Source organism: Palaemon carinicauda, chromosome 15, assembly GCF_036898095.1.
Source record: "Palaemon carinicauda isolate YSFRI2023 chromosome 15, ASM3689809v2, whole genome shotgun sequence".
In the NCBI taxonomy this organism is placed as follows: domain Eukaryota; kingdom Metazoa; phylum Arthropoda; class Malacostraca; order Decapoda; family Palaemonidae; genus Palaemon; species Palaemon carinicauda.
In genome coordinates, this window is record NC_090739.1 from 138,643,344 (window position 1) to 138,665,459 (window position 22,116).

General features: G+C 38.9%; 1 protein-coding gene across 1 annotated transcript in view; it reads right to left on the minus strand.

Annotated features, from left to right (window-relative positions):
* Window positions 1–14,755, minus strand: part of LOC137654784 (uncharacterized) — a 69,778-nt gene extending 55,023 nt beyond the window's left edge. The window contains exon 1 of the mRNA XM_068388735.1: window positions 14,580–14,755. Coding sequence (XP_068244836.1) covers window positions 14,580–14,627 — 48 coding nt within the window. The 5' untranslated portion in view covers window positions 14,628–14,755. The remainder of the gene's footprint in view (window positions 1–14,579) is intronic.
* Window positions 14,756–22,116: the final 7,361 nt, after the last annotated feature.

A 22,116-nucleotide genomic window follows, 5' to 3' on the forward strand; every position in this document is an offset into this window, starting at 1 on the left:
GCACTGACAAATGTATCAAGGACTAAATATCCAGCCTCATAAAGTTTGGAATCGATTTTGAATATTTAAATTAAGTATAAAATTCAAGACTATGCAAGAGATAAAAAAAATAGCATTGTTAAAAAATATGGTTACTTTTCAGTGGGCGTTTTCGTTCAGACTAGAAAGAAATATGAATAAAATCTAAGAAAAAAATAAAAGCGGTGGGAATAACTAACGATCAGATGATAACTTATAACTCGAGTATTCATCGCCATTCACAGCTGACAGCTGGCGAAGAAAGACTAGTTTTAGTTTAAATTAGACGGTCTATATCGAGGCACCGTGGTAGGCCTAACAGCAAAGCGAGCGGACCACTTGGTTGTAGTGAGATACTTAAGCAATTCTGACCCTCTCACTGTAAATGTTCTTAATCGTGAATGTCCGGCATTAAAATTACATCCTCTTTATTAAGAAGTTAAAAGTTATTTATATTTCGATTTTGGCTACAAAATCATCACTACCGGAAGTTACGAGATTACGCATTCTGTATATAGATAATCTTGATCCTTTGAATTACGTATTACGTAATCTTGTGAAATTTCATAGAAAAATAACCCTTCGTGATCCCATAATCACAAAAGAAATTGCAACACAGCTATCTATGTTAAGACCAATATGACTGTCCCGACACAGATTGTTTACCGGAAACAAAAAAATAATTATGAAACAGAAGACCAGAAGTGACGTCATCAATTACGTCACTTTACTTCCTTTACGGGCTGCTTTCTGGTCCCATACAGCAGGGGAACCTCTCTCTCTCTCAACAGGACCTCCACAGTCATTTTATCATGTTCGTTCGAAAGCATTCAACATTTCACAACGCATATTTCTCGTTCATTGTCAAATTTACATTACCAAAAAACTTTGAGAATAAGAAAGTTTCCAGTTTCTTCTTGATGGCCTTAATATCTTCAGTCTTTCGAATTTCTAGTGGGAGCTTATTGCATAGTTTCGGTGCAGCATATTTAAAGGCTCTAAAGCCTACAGTAGACATACATCAAGGTTCCATGAATTTGAAACCATCTGTAACTATATTTGTGTCAATAGGATTTGTTGGCGGCACAATATGTAGCAATTCTCTTAGATATTTTGGACGTCCGGTTCTGATAACTTGATGTGTTATTGTACTCCAGCTGTTTCAATAACCGTCCTAGGCTTCATTTAACTGACAATCAAATAATTTCATTGTGTATTTTACTGAAATTACTACATATGAACAAAAGTACGATGGTTAAAACAACTAAGATATGAATGACAAAATACTTAAACCGATGGTAGAGGACTGCTAAAATGCTTAGAGGGCTTTTAGCTACTGTGAGCCTAGACATTATAATAAACTGCCAACTGAAATGAAGGACCTAAAGGGAGCAATTGAATTTAAGAAGAAACTAAAGACATTACTTTTCACAAGATCATATGATTTGGAAGATGTTACAATCAAAGAATTGTATAAGTTATAATGAAAATGTTTCGTTAGATGATTAATATGGACCCGCCCGAGAAGTAGTTCACTCGACTTCTGTGGAGGGTCGGATTTAAACCCAAAACAAGTAAACTAGTAAGGAATCGTTGTTCAAATCAGACTTGCCAAGGTAGCACATTTTGAGTTTTATTAGGCATATTTCTCTATTCTCTACAGCTGTTTTATTCTTTGCCATTTAGAGATTTTGCAGCTTCACGATTCTTCTTAAATATTTCCATTCCAAATATTCCAAAATTTTCTATTGGGGAATTTTTAAAAGATGCATAGCGCCTTGGTTAATGATGACATATCAACTGTGGTTCACACCTAGATATGCGTAAAATTCATAGGGAAACGTGAAGCTCAGATGTAAAAGAACCACGGGGAAAACGAAATATTAAATATAAGATTAGGTTCTAACTAGTTTCGTGATACTTTAGAGGACTGGTACATTGAGCAAGATCCTTTTATATTATATTGTACAGTAAGCGTATGAACATGCATACATTTACAATAACAATACCCCACACCCAAACAAACTACCTGAGATACCAGACATATGTTTATAAAGTAATCTACAATATAATAACAAAAAAAAAAACCTTAGTGAAAAAGCTCTATACTTTGATGATGATAATATTTCATCAACTTTAGGTCGCGAACTTTTATCTTGACGAGGTTCTACATTCACTTGAAGAAATCTCGTAAACGATGGTCAATCTGAAATTTACAGTTAACTTTTTTGTTCAAAATAACGAACAAAGTATAGGACTGTTCATCGTAAGTCCTGAAAAATAAAATTTAAGGCATGTAAAAGGCGACATTTCCACTACGAAATTTAAAATATATATATATATATATATATATATATATATATATATATATATATATATATATATATATATATATATTCACTAAATTAAGATTTTCAAATAAGACATTAAGAACACGTATCTTCTTATGCTAAGTAGGAATTTGATACGGAGCTTTAAAATGCTTTATCTCTTCAAATCCCTTTCTCCTATTTACTTTTATCTCTTATCATTTTACTACATTTCGGGTAAAGATGTCAATTGCTTCATGAAACGTTGCTTAACAGTAAACGAGCATTACGGTACGTGAAATGTTGAATGCTTTCGAACGAACATCATAAAATGACTGTGGAGGTCTTGTATAGAGTAGGGTTCCCCTGTTGTATAAAACCGGAAAAATAACAACCCTTAAAGTAAAGTAAATAGGTAACAGGCTTGCAATTTGATAACAAAACAATTTATCCACAGTGAATCAAAATAATACTACATGTCTGAGCGATTTCATGTTCACATAACACAACAGAAATTGGCATTCCCGCAAGGTCATCAGTTTAAATGACATTTGACAAACAAGAAAACAAGTGCGTGTTTTGATTTGCAGGTTCCCAGAAGTGTCCCACTTCCAACAACAGGGAGCAAATCCTTTAAACGCTCGAGTCGGTCACGTTTCCAAGCTGGCTTATTGATGCAAGATCAAGCCAATTAATTCGTACTTTATTGCAATGGTTATTCAGCTCCTGAGTTTGCAATATAGCTGGATGTAGCTCTTAACAAATCAAACTACCACAACGTTATTTTCAAATAGTCTCTTGCAACGTTGTTTACTTACATTTACTTGGTTTTTATCTTATTTTCGCTCTCCCTCATGAGATTAGTTCACCAAACTTTCAACTGGGTTCCAGAGGACACTCGAAGAGTTAGAAAATCCGGCTTGTATTATTATTATAATAACTACTAAGCTACAACCTTAGATAGAAATACAAGATGTTATAAGACCAAGGGCTCCAACTGGGAAAAATACCAGTACAGGAAAGGAAATAAGAAAATAAATAAACGATATAAGTAGTAATGAAAAATTAAAATAAGTTTTTAAAACATTAACAAATTATATAAGAAATAAAATAATTCCCTTTTCAATGTCAAACTTTTAACGGGGAGGGTGGGCTGTGGCACCCTAGCAGTACCAGCCGAACTCGGTTGAGTCCCTTCTCAGGCTGGGAGGAACGTAGAGAGGAAAGGTCCCTTTTTTCAATTTGTTCGATGTCAGCTATCCCCCATAATTGGGGGAAGTGCCTTGGTATATGTATGTAAATGGATAAATATGATTATGCGAATTCAGACTATTGAAAAATACCGTCTTACCGGCATCCCCATTGGTAACGTCTCTGCCTGGTGTTTGCCAGACGGGGGTTCGAGTCCCGCTCAGACTCGTTAGTGCCTTTAGTGTCTGCAACCTTACCATCCTTGTGAGCTAAGGTTGGGGGGTTTGGGGGAGCCTATAGGTCTATCTGCTGAGTCATAAGCAGCCACTGCCTGGCCCTCCCCGGTCCTAGCTTGGGTGATGAGGAGGCTTGGGTGCTGATCATATAATATATGGTCAGTCCCTAGGGCATTGTCCTGATTGCTAGGGCAATGTCACTGTCCCTTGTCTCTGCCATTCATGAGCGACCTTTAAACCTTTAAGAGTTGATTGTTAGAAGCAATTATCTGCTCTAAAATCCAGTTCTTATTGGATACGTCTGGTTTGCATATCCTTAACTTGGATCACCCAAGTGTCCTGTGTGAGCAACTTTCTCCGGATACACATTATTCATGTGTATGGCAATTACCTAATTCCAGTCCATTGCCCTTACCAAAGGGACAAATTACTTCAAGCGATAATTTAAACCCCGCTTGATGGTGAAATCCTACAATTTTCTATTTCAGGAACACCATGGCAAACTAAGTTTAATTCTATTTATTTAATTATCATAACGTTAAGAACTTACTTGAACACCATGTACTGGCTGGTTGAATAAAAAAAGGTTCATAAAATAATTCAACATCATAGCGAATATGATCATTTCCCTTAATGAGAACATATACTGCATATACATACACATACATACATATATATATATATATATATGTGTGTGTGTATATAATGTGTATATATAATGCATATATATATATATATATATGCATTATATAAACACATTATATATGCATTATATATACATTATATATATATATATATATATACACACACATATAAGCGCGTAATATGTTTTAAGCATTTATTTACATGAAAAAATGTGACAATATGACATCAGTCCAATGAACTGAATAACCAGGGATTAAAAAAAAATACTGTTCGATCGATATCTGAAGAACGAAAATATCTATTTTTCAGCCCGAGTGACCTTCACGAACTCAACTAACATTAACTAACAATAATCTCCGCAGTCCAACAACTATCACTGGAAATTAAAATAGGTCTTGCGTTACCTAAAACAAAGGAAATAAGACATGCACATCAACTGAAGACATGCATGAGAGAGAGAGAGAGAGAGAGAGAGAGAGAGAGAAATAAATCATCTTTCAAAGATGTTAAGTAAAGTACGTTCAAGGGAAATAAGCATATGAGAGAGAGAGAGAGAGAGAGAGAGAGAGAAATAAATCATCTTTCAAAGATGTTAAGTAAGTACGTCAAGGGAAATAAGCATATGAAAGAGAGAGAGAGAGAGAGAGAGAGAGGAGAGAGAGAGACTAAATTCAATAGATGTTAAGCAAAGTACGTTTAAGGGAAATAAGCATGAGAGAGAGAGAGATGAATTCAGTGATTGTCTTTTCTGCTTATTTGTGTCTTTCTGCTTTATTACACCACACACAGAGAGAGAGAGAGAGAGAGAGAGAGAGAGAGAGAAATAAATTCTCTTTCATAGATGTTAAAAAAAGTACGTTTAAAGGAATTAAGCACGAACCCCAAACAGAACTACGAAATCACACGCATTTGGTCAGTGCTGACGAAAAGGGAAATAACACAATCTCCAGAAGAAATCTAAGCCTAAAGCAAAACAGTCTGTCATGCAACGGCAAAGAGGTGCAAGGAAAGCAAGACATGCCAGTAGCATTGATCAACAATACCAGATCGATGACGCCCAAGCTCTGGAAGGGGACTATGTAGGTTGCTGGGGACTGAGGGAGAGGGGGGGAGGTGTGCGATGGGGGGTAGGAGGAATTGGAAGGGTTTCCATGAAGGAAGGATATGGGGGGGGGGAAGAGAAGACTTTTTCTTCGTGTTTCAACAGCAACACTTGTTGATCAACTACCCGCATGTACGCTAAACTTTAAATAACGTCTGAATCATAATATACATTTCAGGAAACGTTGCTGAACATAAATGTATGAATACATTGCATTGTTTCTTAACGTTAATGTAACAAAAACCGATTTGACAAACCATTTATAGTTTCAACACATCAGCAGTAGACATTTGTTAAAACCATAATTGTAGGGACAATTTCTATATGAAAACACTTATTCATCATGATAGTTGTAGATATTTGGTGAATATCAACACGATAAATAATATTAAGCCCATATAAAAACAAAAGTTATATATACATAAACGCCTCTACGCCTCCAAATATCATAAACTTACACTAATTTGCCAGCTATTTAACGTGAAATTCTGAATGCCTTGGAATGCATACGATACGGTAATTAGAGGTCGTGTATAGAGTAGGTTCTCCTGCAGTATATTATTATTACTATTATATTATCATTATTACTTGCTAAGCAAGATGCTATAAGCCCAGGGGGCTCCAACAGGAAAATAGCTCAGTGAGCAACAAGATTAAAATAAATTATCTCCTATATAAACTATAAAACTTTAACAAACCAAGAGGAAGAGATATAAGATGAAAAAGTGTGCCCAAGTGTACCCTCAAGCAAGAGAACTCTAACCCAAAAGACAGTGGAAGACCATGGTACCGAGGCTATAACAGTACCCAAGATTAGACAACAATGGTTTGATTTGGAGTGTCCTCCTCCTAGAAGAGCTGCTTACCATTGCTTAAAGTCTCATCTACCCCTACACAGAGAAAAATTGCCACTGAACAATTACAGTGATGTAAGATGAATTGTTTGGTAATCTCAGTGTTGTCAGGTGTATAGGACCAGAAAAGCAACCCTTAAAGTAAAAAAATATACCGTCACGCAAGAGAAAAACCAGAAATGAGGCAATACTTCATATTATTCATCCTAGCGTTGTTGGTTCTTGAATTACTTTATTTTTCCTTTTTTTTTTCCTTTCCTCACTGGTCTATTATCCCTGTTGGGGGCCCCTGGGGCTTATAGCATCCAACTCTTTCACTGGGGCTGTAGCTTAACAAGTAATAATAATAATAATATTTCTTCCATTAAGGGGGTTTTCACTGGCAAAATCGCCCATTTAAATCACTGCAGCCAGCGAACAAAGAAACTTTTTTAAAGGGAAGGGGTCGGTCATGGCGAGTTGACATTTAAACATTACTGCAGATTTCGGATCCAGATGGCATTGTGTATTCAATCTGACATTGGATATCGGTTCAATGGTTACGAAATAACAAGAAAAATTACATGAGAGAGAGAGACCTATGCTTCCTCTAAGTTACCAGAGAGAGAGAGAGGAAGGAGAGAGAGAGAGAGAGACCTATGCTTCCTTTAAGTTACCAGAGAGAGAGACCTATGCTTCTTTTAAGTTAACAGAGAGAGAGAGGACCCTATGCTTCCTTTAAGTTACCAGAGAGAGAGACCTATGCTTCCTTTAAGTTACCAGAGAGAGAGAGAGAGAGAGAGACCTATGCTTCCTTTAAGTTACCAGAGAGAGAGACCTATGCTTCCTTTAAGTTACCAGAGAGAGAGAGGAGAGGAGAGAGGAGAGAGAGAGAGAGAGACCTATGCTTCCTTTAAGTTCCAGAGAGAGAGACCTATGCTTCCTTTAAGTTACCAGAGAGAGAGACCCATGCTTCCTTTAAGTTACCAGAGAGAGAGAGAGAGAGGAGAGAGAGAGAGAGAGAGAGAGAGAGAGAGAGAGAGACCTATGCTTCCTCTAAGTTACCAGAGAGAGAGAGAGAGAGAGAGATCTATGCTTCCTCTAAGTTACCAGAGAGAGAGAGAGAGAGAGAGAGAGAGAGACCTATGCTTCCTCTAAGTTACCAGAGAGAGAGAGAGAGAGAGAGAGAGAGAGAGAGAGAGAGAGAGAGAGAGAATCCTTTCCTACTTAGAAGTTAGTAAGATAGAAGGATTATGTTTATCAGCATCCTTAATTCCTTAAAACTAATCGATTAATTAACTATTTATTTGAACTTTAATCTACGCTGTCTTTTTGGATTGTGATAAGTGATGAAAAACAGCATTCGTTAATGGTTCACGCTACTGAGCTACACACCTCCGTTTGGAAATGTAACCCTTTGAAACTGCAACCAAAAAAAAAAAGTTGACCTCTCTTTCGTGGATTACGCAAGAACATTTGAGGCGTTAGGGAGTATATTCAGTGTTGCGCTATTAAAATTTCCTTTCAAGATTTAATAGTGCTAGTGCTATTTTGCATATGGGTTGCCTTCTAGCTAAGCTACAACCTTAGTTGGAAAAGCAGGATGCTTTAAGCCCAAGGGCTCCGACAGGGAAAATAGCCAAGTGAGGAAAGGAAATAGAAAATAACTACAAGTAATGAACAATTAAAATAAAATATATTTTAAGTAACGACATTAAAAGAGATCTTTCCTATATAAACTATAAAAAACTCAAATAAAAGAGAAAGAGAAATAAGGTCGTCGAGCTAAGCTACAACCCTAGTTGGAAAAGCAGGATGCTATAAGCACAAGGGGTCCAACAGGGAATAGTAGTCTACTAAGGAATTAAAAACAAATACAAGAGAAGTAATGAACAATTAAAATAAATATTTTTAAGAAAAGTAACATTAAAACAAATTTTTTCACGTGTAAACTATACAAAACTCAAACACGAAAAAAGAGAAATAAGGACAGAATATTGTGCCCGAGTGTACCCTCAAGCAAGAAAACTATAGTTATCATTTAAGGATTTTGTGCGTGCCGAGCAGTTCGTCTTACTCCTTTCATATGGCTCAACCAATGAGAAATTTGGCAAAATATTCATAAGCCTATTCATCGATGTTCTGATTTGTGCAGCCCATAATGTTCTCCCCATTATACTGTCTACGAGGGGTTCATCGTAGCACGGTTTTCGGGGGCGTTACATTTCTTCCCGGATGTTCTGTGGTAAAATGTTCTTCCTCGCGTTGTACTTATAATTTGTGTTGGAGCTGGAGCCGTGTAATAATCTTTTGAAAGGTTACTCCAAGGTAAAGAAAAAGAGGGCTCTGTGTCGAGCTATTAGAAAGTTCAATAGTCCAATGGCATTCAAACAGGCTTTGCATATCGAATCGTATATTCTATGTGTTGAGTCATGAAGTGCGCTGTACAAGGTCACTCGTGAATGGAAGAGGCAAGGGACAGTGACATTGTCCTATCGAGCAGGACATGCCCTAGAGACTGACCATATATTATATGATCACCGCCCAAGAATCCTCTTCACCCAAGTAGGACCAGGGAGGGCCAAGCAGTGGCTGCTGAGGACTCAGCAGATAGACCTATAGGCTCCCCGCAAACCCCCCAACGTTTAGCTCACAAGGATGGTAAGGTTGCAGACACTAATGGCACTAACGAATCTGAGCGGGACTTGAACCCCAGACTGGCAAACACCAGGCAGAGACGTCACGTTTTCATGAAGTAAGTGCTCCGACTTACAATCGGTAAAATAACATCGCTATAATTAGGGTCATAATTAAAAATGGTTCAAATATAACATACATACGTAACTCCAAAAACCTTTACAAAGTAATGTTTAGCACAAAATCGCAAAAGATCACGACCTTCGCCTCAAACACACCAAAATATTTAAAAAGCAAGCTATTGTCTAAGCAACATTGACCCCACTCTCATCACAAAATCTTACCCGACCACCATCACCCCCCTCACCCTCACAAAAACAACTTCCCAAAAGACCAGCCGTGAAACTTCCACTGTAACTAAAGGTTGTTGAACCTTAAGAGTTCATGGCTGCCCAATTAAAACGACCACACAGTCACTCTCAAAATGAGATAATAGAGAAACGACTTTATTTTTAGTTTAAAGATAATATAAAATACTTCTAGCAAGCAGGATTCCCACCTTTTCCATAGAGAGAGAGAGAGAGAGAGAGAGAGAGAGAGAGAGAGAGATAATTGCCATGTACTATTTGAAAGACCCAAGAATTTAATAATCTCACATTTGATAGGATGAGAACTGAAGATACATTTTCAACATATGTATTGAAGTTATTTCCCAAGTGTTATGACAGAGAGAGAGAGAGAGAGAGAGAGAGAGAGAGAGAGACTCGCCATATACGATTTGAAATCATGATCCACCGTTTTCATTGTTGCAAAATTTGTGCAATAAATCCAGAAACCTTCAAACCTTGAACCAAAAAGAAATCTACTTGTTTCAATTTCATAACATAACTAAAAGTCAACACAAATGACCTGTGTGACCTTGTGAATCCGAACGCAAACAGAAGGCATAACTAGCAAACAATACCCTCCTTAACTTACGCTTGCCGAGGCTCATCCACTACATTCCAACGATGAATGGTGGTGTCACACAGCTTTTAAGCCCTCCCCCCCCCCCTCCCCCGCCTTTAAGACTAGTGACATTGCAATAAAAGGGTACATTTAGTCTAATCAAAATTATGAATGGCACTTTGGAATTTGAACTTCAATTCAAATGAAAATTCTCGTCGAAAATGGCAATACGCAAATAATAATAATATTAACAATAATAATAATAATAATAACTGCGTATTTGTATTTCAATAATAAAAGTCGAAAGCCTACCCCGAAAAACTTTTTGTTAAAATTAGGATAATGAAATCATCGAAGAGACATTCTTTTCATCGTTCAAAAAAAAAAAAAAAAAAAAAAATAAACGCGTTGAGAAAATGGAAAAGCAACTGCCGAACGTGCACTAATATCATAGCAATGGGGAAAAAAACGAAACACCGGACTGGTTACCAAAATCGTGAACTTTTCCAAGTCCAGTATTAAGTAAATGCTGAAATGCGATGGAATAAGCATTGAATTGTATACCTGAAGTAATACTATACATGTTACCCACATTAGGCCTATAGGCTGTAATCGGTTACAGAGACTCCACTAAAAGAAAAGCCTTCCTCGGCAAGCAAGCTCGTTTAGCATAAACGAGAAGCCTGAATACATGTAAAAATACAGCATTTAATATTAATTAATTTTACTAGTTAAGCTTACAACTCGAATTAGAAGAGCAGGATATTATAAGCCCAAGGGCTCCAACGGGGAAAGCTAGCCCAGTAAGGAAAGAAAATAATAAAATAAACTATATGAGAAGTAATGAACAATTAAAATAAAATATTTTAGGAACAGTAACAACACTAAAAAGATCTTTAACACACACACACACACACACACACACACATATATATATATATATATATATATAAACATTAAAAGGACTTAAGTCAGACTGTTTAACAAAAAAAACATTTGCTGCGAGTTTGAACGTTTGAAGTTCTACCGATTCAACTACCGGATTAGGAAGATCATTCCAAAACTTGGTCACAGCTGAAATAGAACTTCTAGAATACTGCGTAGTATTGAGCCTCATGAGGGGGAAGGTCTGACTATTTGAATTAACTGCCATACCTAGTATTACGAACAGGATGGTACTGTTCAGGAAGATCTGGATGTAAAGGACGGTCAGAATTATGAAATCTCTTATTGCAACATGCATAGCGAACTTATTAAACGACGGTGACAGAGATTAACATCAAGATCAGGAATAAGAAACTCGATAGACCGTAAGTTCTGTCCTACAAATTAAGATGAGAATTAGCAACATATACATCATACGCAGTTCAGTAAGAAAAATTAATCAATTACTCTTATTTACAAATGCGCATTACCACATTCACACGTGCTGAAGCCCCAACAAGAATGTCTGGCATGTAGTTATAAATAATGAATGTTCATAGCATAATGGTATGCATTAACGTGAACACCTTTGTCAAACTTGGATGTTTTTAGAACACGTGAAATATGGACATTATATCAATGAAGGTTAAAAACAAACGTGCAAGGCTATATAGTTTTACGATTTAATTGCTATCTTATTTTCCAATATTACTTACTACTGGTTTCTTGTCCTGTCACCTGTATCGCACAAAATTTCATTGTCATACATATTCTAATATTTAGATAATCATATGGTGTAATTCGCATTAATTGTCAAATCAAAGCTACCATAAACATTTCTTAAATAAAAAATTCCCTTTTAACTACTTCATAAGGTCAAGTGGGAGCTTGTGAATGCTTCAAGACCACAGTAGGCCTAGGCTCCAAAAAACTTGGAAGCATCCGTAACTAGTCTCGTGTCGATATGATTGGATTTAGTTTCATAAATTTAACTTTTAATAGTGTATGATGAAGTTTTTACTTCAAATTTGAATAGGGTATGACGTTTTTTTACATGCACTTAACCAATCTGACCAGCCAATGAATTGTCTTGATGTACACCTTGGCCTATTACGAATATTTACGAATGATTATGGAACGTGAATCAAGGTTGTTCGTGCCAAATAAACACTAAGTTTGTGAAGGTTAGAACGTTCCCCTTACCAGGTTCGATTATGGGTGAGATTAAAGGGTTGGTTAACATTACTTAGGTACTGTCCCTGACAATAATCAACTTTGGTTTGTCCAAATTGGATTCGCCATTACACCTCAAATTGGTTGTTTTTAAGAACATTTAGTCACAGAAAAACACAAACAGTCTCTCTCTCTCTCTCTCTCTCTCTCTCTCTCTCTCTCTCTCTCTAGCCATTAACTGAAATAAACAGGAAAAATATGTCCCATAAAAACATATCCAGAATAAAATGCACATAGTAATGAACTAATACTAAATCTGATGGTAAATTTACGAACTAAGTTAACCGCATCTCAATGTTACATAAATGACATTTGTAAAACTGCCATTATAAATTCAAGAGTACTAAAGGCTCCATTTACTTATCAGGGTGCTTAAGATGACATAATTCTTGGATGGCTTTTAATTGTCCATTGGAGTCATGAGCCAAAACGTAGTAGATCCGTGTTATGGCTTTTTTTTTTCTTTTTTAAACTACGCACCTATCCAAACACCCACTTTGCTTCTCTTAACATTGACCTCCAAGCAGGTCGGTGCTTAAATTGGAGAATATTTACTGCCCAAAAAGATTATCACACAAGACTTTGATCTGTTAGTTTTATACTAAACCAAGAAGACACTGGCCTAGATTACAATTTTAGTTTTGGCTAAAAGCATTTATGTTCAAATGCCAATTCTCTAATACCCAAACGTATTGTTTAGGTATCAAGTAACATTGCATTCCTCAGCTGATAACTTCTAAACCGAGCAAATATTTCCCAATGTAGCGCACAATCAAATGTATCTCTTTGTATCTAAATGTAATATTATTGTTAAAGGTCCCAGAGAACACACAGCTTTCCGTAGCAACAGAAACACCATGCCTCCTCCCAACAATGTTTCTAAATTTAGACGGTGCGGGTGGAGAGCTAGGAAATGGAGCTACATTAAACTAAAAGAAGTGCTAGCGTGTATTCCTGGTTCATTTAATCAAAACAATAATGGAGAACTTTAAGATATTGTATGGCAATATAGGAAAATCTACCTAAACACATATTGAACAAGCACTCTATAACTAGCAGTTTATTATAGTCGTGATATCTCAGCATAGATTAGGATAAAAAATTGAGAGAGAGAGAGAGAGAGAGAGAGAGAGAGAGAGAGAGAGAGAGAATATCAATCATAATGAAAAGTTCAAGACATTGGATTCCGTAACGTTATTGGCAACAAACTACTCATGAGATACACTATAAATAAATAAAAAAAAAACTGCCTTTAACATCGAATACGCCTCGTTCCTCTCAACCACCCCCCCCCCTCACAAAAAAAAAAAAAAGCAATCGATGCAACAGGTCATCTTTAATTTCCAAGCAATGATGTCACAACTACCCTCGTGGCATATATATATATATATATATATATATATATATATATATATATATATATATATGTATGTATGTATGTGTGTGTATGTGTGTGTGTATATGTACGAAAATATTTAGGAATGAAAACCGTCCCACTGACCCAGCTGCGTATGAAGGGGGAAGGCAGGTTTGCATCATCCCTATAATCCGCAAAACCTTATACTCTAAACTCCTCCCATCCCAAATTTCAAAGGATGTTAACCATCTTGATGAACTCCTACAACCAACTTGATTGACAACCCTAAGAGGAAATACAATACTATACAATAACGAGAAAATGAGTCTAATCATGCTAAGTAGTCGCTCAACAATTTACAATAAACGGAGGTTTCGAGTCACAAAACTGACAATTGCTGTTTAAATATAAGTTCCAAATCACGGATATAACCCGGACACCATTTGTGGGAAAAAAAAACTGCCCACCAGCTCTAATACATCACTGTATTATTATTATTATTACTAGCCAAGCTACAACCATAGTTGGAAAAGCAAAATACTATAAGCCCAAGGGCTTCAACGGGAAAAAAATAGCCATTAAAAAGAAACCTACCATAAGTTTATAATCACCTATACTCCCAAGGACAAATCAACCAGCACAAGTGAAGTTCAGAATACTTTGAAGTAGGTTACAGCAATAAATAACAGGGTAATGATTATATGAGAGAGAGAGAGAGAGAGAGAGAGAGAGAGAGAGAGAGAGAGAGAGAGACTGGCTGCGAAATATCAATATTTACTTTACTAATAAAAAAAATCACAGATGAAGATCACTTACACGACTTAAATTTAATATATATATATATATATATATATATACATATATATACATATATATATATATATAGAGAGAGAGAGAGAGAGAGAGAGAGAGAGAGAGAGAGAGAGAGAGAGAGATTAAAATTGAAATCGGCTGCTAAAGATCAATGTCTATTCTATTAATAAAATAATTAATAAACACATCACAGAAAAAGATCACTTAAACGGCTTGCATTTAACGGAAGGTGTAAAAAAAATGCAACGTTTCCCGGCCAAGACAAACTGGGGAAAATTCACTTGACAGCTGCCGCTGTTACCGGTACTTGTTTCCAGCACATTTCAAACTTACCTGAGGAGTTGCGCGTCGGAGTTTTGAGAAAACGTTGCTTGCTGACATGTCGTTTCCTTAGAGATCAGAATAATATGAAGACACTTGTCACTTAAGGACTCTGATAATGTACGAAGCTACTTAGTGTCATCCGAATGCACAACTGAGGAGAGATTCCTTTGAAGCCGTTCGCGTGGTCGTACGATCGTGGCAGGCAACAGGCGTTGGAGGATGGGCCCCTCCCCTTTTACACAAAGGATTATCCTATAGTATTTTTCATCACATTTCATTACATGCTGAATTTATTGACTAAATTAACAATAAAATAACATTAAAATTTCCTCATCAACAAATCTGGTAGTATAATATCGCGTAAACTTAAAAGTATTTTGTTTTCTTTACGATACTCTTTCCCTTCCTAATCCATTTTACGACTTTGCCTGACGTAAGATAAAAACGTTCCAACGATTTCCATAGTTTTGTTTCCTTTGAAGTCATTCTGTTTTCCCTTTCTGCTTTACACGACGAGATGTAATATCTGAATTGAGAATTTGTACTGCTTTCCGCAGTAACTACAAAGAAGCCAAATCACGTGATGTGACAGCCTCCAAGTGGAAACATTACAACATCACGTGATGTCCTAGGGCATCCAGACTGGCAACACGACAAAGTCACATGAAATCTCTATTTTCTGAAATAAAAAATAAAAAAAGTGACATCGTTTCATGCCTTGATTCTATATCAGAGATAAGCTAAGGTAACGCCCAAACGAAAGCAACAATTGGTTATCCCATTGTTACTGAAATTGTCAGAAAACTTTGGTTAACAATATTCAATATATCACTCTCGGTCTTTTATTACTGCAGATTATTCAATTGTATTGCTGATCGAACTTCAATGCCATTTTCATGCTATTTCTCTTCATAGATTGTTATAAAAAGTCATATCTTTAACCATTCAAGTTGCGTAAGCAGAACACCTGTATGCGAGCACAACTCACCATCTACCAATGACGTCATGCTAAGCGTCTGGCTATTGCCTGATTACGCAATCGTACGCATAGCTACGCCAGTTCTTATATACTTGTAAGTCGTGTAAACGAGAAACGCCCGCATTGCTGCCCTTGCAGGTTTATTAGGGCTGCATTTGAAAGTCGTTTCCCAGAAGTATTGGTTCCATCTTGTTCTTTTATCCACAAAAGCGGATTTCAAGACCATGGCGGGGAACCTGAACACTTGTGTTCATAGCTAAATATAGATTTTCATCAAAGTAATATGTAAGCATGCAAAACCTTCTATGTGGATCATGGGGGAAAAATGCAAATGCTTACAAAATACTCCTTAATTACACAAGATTCCCTTCTTGTCTAGTGCCTCGTTACCAAATTGTTAAAGATAGCTAGATATTGATAATTTTCATTATCTACTACTATCTATGCACTTTACCCAGCATCGTGTACCAATATTCTAAATATGGAAATTCATAAGTTAAGGAATCACATTTCCTCATTTAACTTGTAGAAAACCACATTCCCTGCAGCTAGTATATGACTTATAGACTAGCAATTTTATTAGTCGAACCAGGATTCTTTAAGGTACCTGTTGTTTTGCTATTAATGATTTGATACACAACTAAACTACTGATTCAATTCTTTCCAAATGTAGCAGTAGGTTGGCAAGGGTACCATCCACCCGCTGAAATACTACCGCTAGATAGTTATTGGTTCCTTTCAAAGGATTCTCTCTGGTTACGGCTCATTTTTCTTTTGCCTGCATAAAACAAATAGTGTGGCCTCATCTTTACATATTCTCCTCTGTCCTCGTACACCTGACAACAATGAGATTACCAAACAAATCTTCTTCGTTCAAGGTGTTAACTACTGCAATGCAATTGTTCAGTGGCTACTTTCCTCTTGGTAAGGGTAGAAGAGGCTCTTTAGCTATGGTAGGCAACTCGTCTAGGAGAAGGATACTCCAAAATCAAACCATTGTTTTCTGGTTTTGGACAGAGATTACTTCTCTTGTAGTTTCCTTTTCTTACTGGGCTATTTTTCCTGTTGGAGCCCTTGGGCTTATAATATCCTGCTTTTCCAATTAAGGTTGTAGCTTGGCAAGTAATAATAGTGACAATAAATAGGAAGACTCCTAAAAAAATCAGCAAAGTAGTTGCACCTCTAATAAATACTCTCTTCAAGGATTTCAATTTTTTTTGGGCTCAGCCATGTCGTCCTGATGGAAGTTTCCTTTAGATAGCTTTCTAAGGGATATTTGGCTACAGTGATACTCCCAGAGAATTGACCACAGGTCTCCAGAATTCTAACTCCTGGCACGAGTATCCTTAAGAAAATTCTTAAGGACATCGCATAATATCAGGGGACGTATTTCTTGATACGATACATGGCAATCTTCACCCCGAATAGAGTTTTCGCGCTAAGGGGGAAGAGTGGCGAAATTGAGGGGGAGCCATCATCAAGGTTACCCGGTGGGTCCCCTTTCCCGTACTACTACGGCGTAACCCATTCCTTTAATAGTAGCCAATTAAGCACGGTGTATCTCCCTCTTGCTCTCGGTTTTGTTACTATTTCAAGGATTATTACCAAGCATTCTCCAGCATCTTCATCCTCTGGAAAGTTGAGTATTTAATCTTTCCTGTGAATAGTTTTTAGCTCCCTTCTCACAATTAAATTAGCATAATTTAGATGTGTTTAGCGAAGCACAGCTATCATGAGAACGGGGGTAACCTTGATACGGCTCCCCTTCTATTCTGCCACACCCCCCTCGAAGCGTAAACGCTATTAGGGGTGCAGATTGCTATGTGGCATGTCAAGAATACGTCCTCTGATATTATGTGATATCCTTGAGAGGAAATTTAAGGATATTCGCGCCAGGAGTTAGAATTCTGGATACCTAAAGGTAAAATTCTCTGGGAATATCACTGTAGTACATATATCCCTTAGGAAGCTACTTTAAGGAGCTTCCATCAGGACGACATGGCCATCTCACCCAAAAATAGATTTTTCGCTTCGCTTCAAAATCCGTTTAGCGGAGCACAGCTACAGTATCACCGGGGGCAGCCATATTGGACCGCTGTCGTATGCCATAAATGCTTTATTTAGTTAGTACAACGTCCCCGGTATTTAGCTTTAATGAATTACTGTATAGCTATTTAGGCAAATTATACTAGTAAAGATCAGATTATACGTGTAATGTTTCCTCTTCTGTGAAACGTTTCGATCGTATACGATAGGGTCTCGGTGATGTATCGTAGCCGATATCCCAACTCTAGTTAGGCTAGCCTAATGCATTTTAGTATACTTTAATAACATTATCCCCGCTTATCCTCTTATATTGTTTTATCAATTCAGTCGGAGATAGCATATCTCCTAGAATTACTATCATAATTCGATACTCGTCTCATTAGAGATTTAAGGATAAACCCTTCCTTCCCTCTGAGTGCCACCATTAGGCGACAACCCTATCTTGGTCTTGTCATAGAGTAGTGTACTCCGGCTTGACTGGGATAGTGTTTCTGTCTTCCCTCTTTGCCGGTGGGTATCCTGGCTTTGAATTACAACAGTAGCTCAGAGTATTCAGTCTTATTGTCTGCAACTCTACTGACGGGGAATTAGTCATTTCCCTGCCGGTTCATAGTTGCACACATAGGAAGCCCGGTTTCCCTAGTCGACAACTGAAAGTGGTAGTACAGTTTCCGCCACCTTCTCCCTTGTGGTCTAGAAGACATGTCTTATATCCGGCAAGGTCTTAGGCTGAAGAATCGTTATTCTTCTGCCGCCCAAGACGGCGCCGGCATAGGAAACTATGTTTCTGTATTTGTTGCCTTCTTTCGACGCAAAATATAAGACTCTTTCCCTTCCCATTCTGTCCTTTAGTGATGGCCTAGCCGTCACAACATCTATGGCCGGTATTCTACAATCTTCTCGCTTGCCGGGCGGATTGCGATGCTGGCCGGACTCCTACAAAGGCGGCTTGATTGCCGCTTCGACCTTCTCCCTAACGGAAGCAAGGCTCCAGTAAAGGTTGTGCCGGCCATGACGGCAGCCGGTGGGAGACCCTTATAACTTTGAGTATTCTTCAGTCCTCTCTTGGACTGCCATCCACAAACCCTGGAACCGGCAGAGCAGCTGGCAACAGATTCTGTGGCTGGATGGAAGCTAGAATTATTACATTCTCCCCCTTCCATTTGAATCCTCATTCTGGAAGAGGCAGTAGAGACAGTAAACCCTACAACCCTAATTATTGTACTAAACTATAATAATACGGTAGCCCTTCTTTCCATGCTTTCTCTCTCTCTGTCGGCTGGTGCCGTCAGGTACTAGCCTAGCCGGTAGCATGCTGGCAGAACTACAGTATAAGATTTTACAGTTGCCAGTATTTCTGCAGTATAGTAAATACAGCAGTTAGAAAACTATAGTATATAATATACAGTAGTATGTTTTCCAACATATTCTGTGTATACTTTCACAGCCCATTGTTGAGACCGCTAAATAATATTGAAGTGAAGTATTCCTTCAATATTCTGATAAGCCCTAGGTCATCAGAACATAATATCTTTACCCTACAATATTAATATTCCATTTGTGGGAGGGTTAGTGCTAGTATACACTAACTTCAGCTCTATATTCTAGAGCTTTTCCACCCTAGTTTTCCCTGATAAGGAAATTTTAGAAATATTAATATTGAGGGAGGTCACAGCAATTGTCTGGACAGGAAACAGATATGTCTTTTTCCTATTTCTTTTCTAGCTTACTATCCTAAGCTAAAATGATAATAGTAAGTGCTATTTTTAATGCGTGAGTTTAATTTTTCAGTGTGATAAATTACCCCATACTCATTTCCCCTTCTTCTTTCCTTACAGGAGGAGTCCAAGGTGAAGTGTGCAGTGATGTACTGCAACCACAAAAGTAAGAACTTTTGTGGCCACAACATGTGCAGGTCTCATGACCCCTGCTCCATCGCAACTGAAACCCTGAGATACTGGGACCCCAAGGGTTGCAACATCTGCTCGGCCTTGATGACCCGAGGGTTTCGGCGATCCCAAGACGACGGAGTCGTGGGATACTGCGAGGGAAACGCTTTGGAAGTGGGTACGAGGGTTCCAGAAGAACTCTCCAGGACCGTACCTACCAAGCGACTCAATTAGAAGCCTGCTGTTCACTAAGGCGACATCTGATGCAGTTGTGCCTCAGGCACGACCCGAGTCTCCCTACGTACAACTAGCAATAGAGGCCGACATCAACGAGGCTATACAAGGCATGGACATCCATCAGGAAAGGATGTCAGAAGTGTCCTCGGACACTGAAAAGGATCTCCTTCAAGAAGACCTTGAAGAAGAGGTAGCCCAACCACCTGAGGAGGAAGAAGCGGAGGACCATCTACTGTCTGTGTCGGCATTTCAGCCTGTGCCGTCAACTTCTTCGGCTCCAACCCCTCAACCAGACCCGCTGTTCTCCACGGGCCAAGCGCTTATGGCCCAGATCCAGCAGTTGGTGGATACTCTTTGCAAGGAACAGCTTGATATAAGGAAGGAATTCAGGGAAGCAAGCCACGTAACTGCTTCTCGTGGATCCTACAAGCGGCCCAAAGTTTCTGACCTGCCACCATGCTCCGAAACCACCCCTGGAGGTATGCAGAGTTCATGCCCATGATGAATGGGAAACTCTACATCTCAGAGAAGATGGGGGCCATCCCCCTTGACGATATTCAATTCTGGCCAAACCTTTCAGCTTACCCAGAGTGTTCCATCCGGCTGAAGAATGAACCGGCGTCTAAGGAAGAGACGGAACCTAAGGAGGTCATGGTCTTTGACCACGACAAGGCACAGGCTCTCTTGACGAGTAGCCTGAAGAAGGCAGGTTATACAAACTCTAAAGTTTCTGCGTTGAGCAAGAAGCACCCTACTTTCCTTGCTCCTTCATCCAGAGCTTTCTCCTTCACGTCGAAAGCTCTCCACTATGTGCTAAAGGCAGTTGATGCAGGCAAACCATGTCCTACGCTAGAGGAGTGTAGGCCATTGTCTCTAGCCTTGCCCATAGGCGAGAAGGATTGCAACGAGGTCCATCTAACCTTCTCGGTTGCAAAGCTCGACGCGGACATCGTAGGACAGCAGTTCAATGAGAACCTCCCGAAGCTGTCGGACTTTCTCCTGAGAAGAGAACAGAAGACAAAGAGAGACTAGCCGCCTCTCTGTCCCTCCAGAACTGCATGGAGATGTGTGCAGGCATTGCAAGCACCCCACACATGTATACAGTCCTAGCCAAAATGCACATGGCTACATTGGTCAAGGACTTGTATGCTTTTGTGAAGGCCAGGAGGGCCTGCAGAGAGTTTGTGTTTGCCAATGCAGCAGTCAAACACGAGCCCAGGAAGTTGATCACTTCCTGTATCTGGGGCAAGGACCTCTTCCCAAAGGAAGCAGTCCAAGAGGTAGTCGCCAAAGCCGCCACGGAGAATAGGAACCTTCTCCAAAAATGGGGCATGTCTGCTAAGAGGAAATCTTCCCCTGATGCTGGTCCCCAACCTAAGAGGAAGACAAAGAAGCTAAGACTGCCTCCTCAACCTGTGCAACACCCTACGGTAACCATGACCACTGTGCCCCAAATGGTTGCTCAGCCACAAACCATTTTCCAGATGGTGCCTCAACAGCTGGTAGCCCAATCACCAGCCTTTAACCCAAGTTTTGAGAGGCACACCACTACCTTTCGCCCGAAAGGTAGAGGGTCTAGACGAGGCTCCTCAAGAAATCCCTCAAGAGGAAGAGGAGGACGTGGTCAGGGTAGCAAACCCTCCGCATCATCCAAGCAATGAGATGCTCCAGGTACGAGGACGACTTCTCCACTTTCAGGATCGTTGGACCTTCGGTCCCTGGGCCCACAGCCTAATCAAGAATGGACTAGGATGGAAATGGAACAGATCTCCACCTTCATTTCCTCAATTCTTCCAACACTCCACCCCTTTATTGGAAGAATATACCTTCGAACTCTTGAACAAAAAGGTTATATGGAAAGCAAAGTCCATCAAATTCCAGGGAAGGCTGGTTTGTGTTCCCAAGAAGGATTCGGACAAACTCAAGAGTCATTCTAGACTTGTCTTCACTCAACAAGTTCATCGAGAATAACAAGTTCCGGATGTTAACCTTACAATACATAAGGACCCTATTACCGAAAGGGGCATACACAGTCTCAATAGACCTGACAGATGCTTACTGGCACCTTCCAGTCAGCTGCCCCCTCTCCTCCTACCTAGGATTCAAGCTACGGAAGACAAAGTATGTCTTCAGAGCCATGCCCTTTAGACTAAATATAGCCCCAAGGATTTTCACGAAACTTGTGGACACAATCGTACAACAGCTACGTTTAGAAGGCGTTCAGGTAGCAACATACCTGGATGACTGGCTGGTGTGGGCAGCATCCAAGACTGCTTGTCTGCAGGCAGCCACAAAGGTGATCCAGTTCCTGGAACATCTGGGCTTCAAGATCAACTACAAGAAGTCTCGCCTCTCTCCAGCTCAAGAGTTTCAATGGTTGGGAATCCATTGGAAC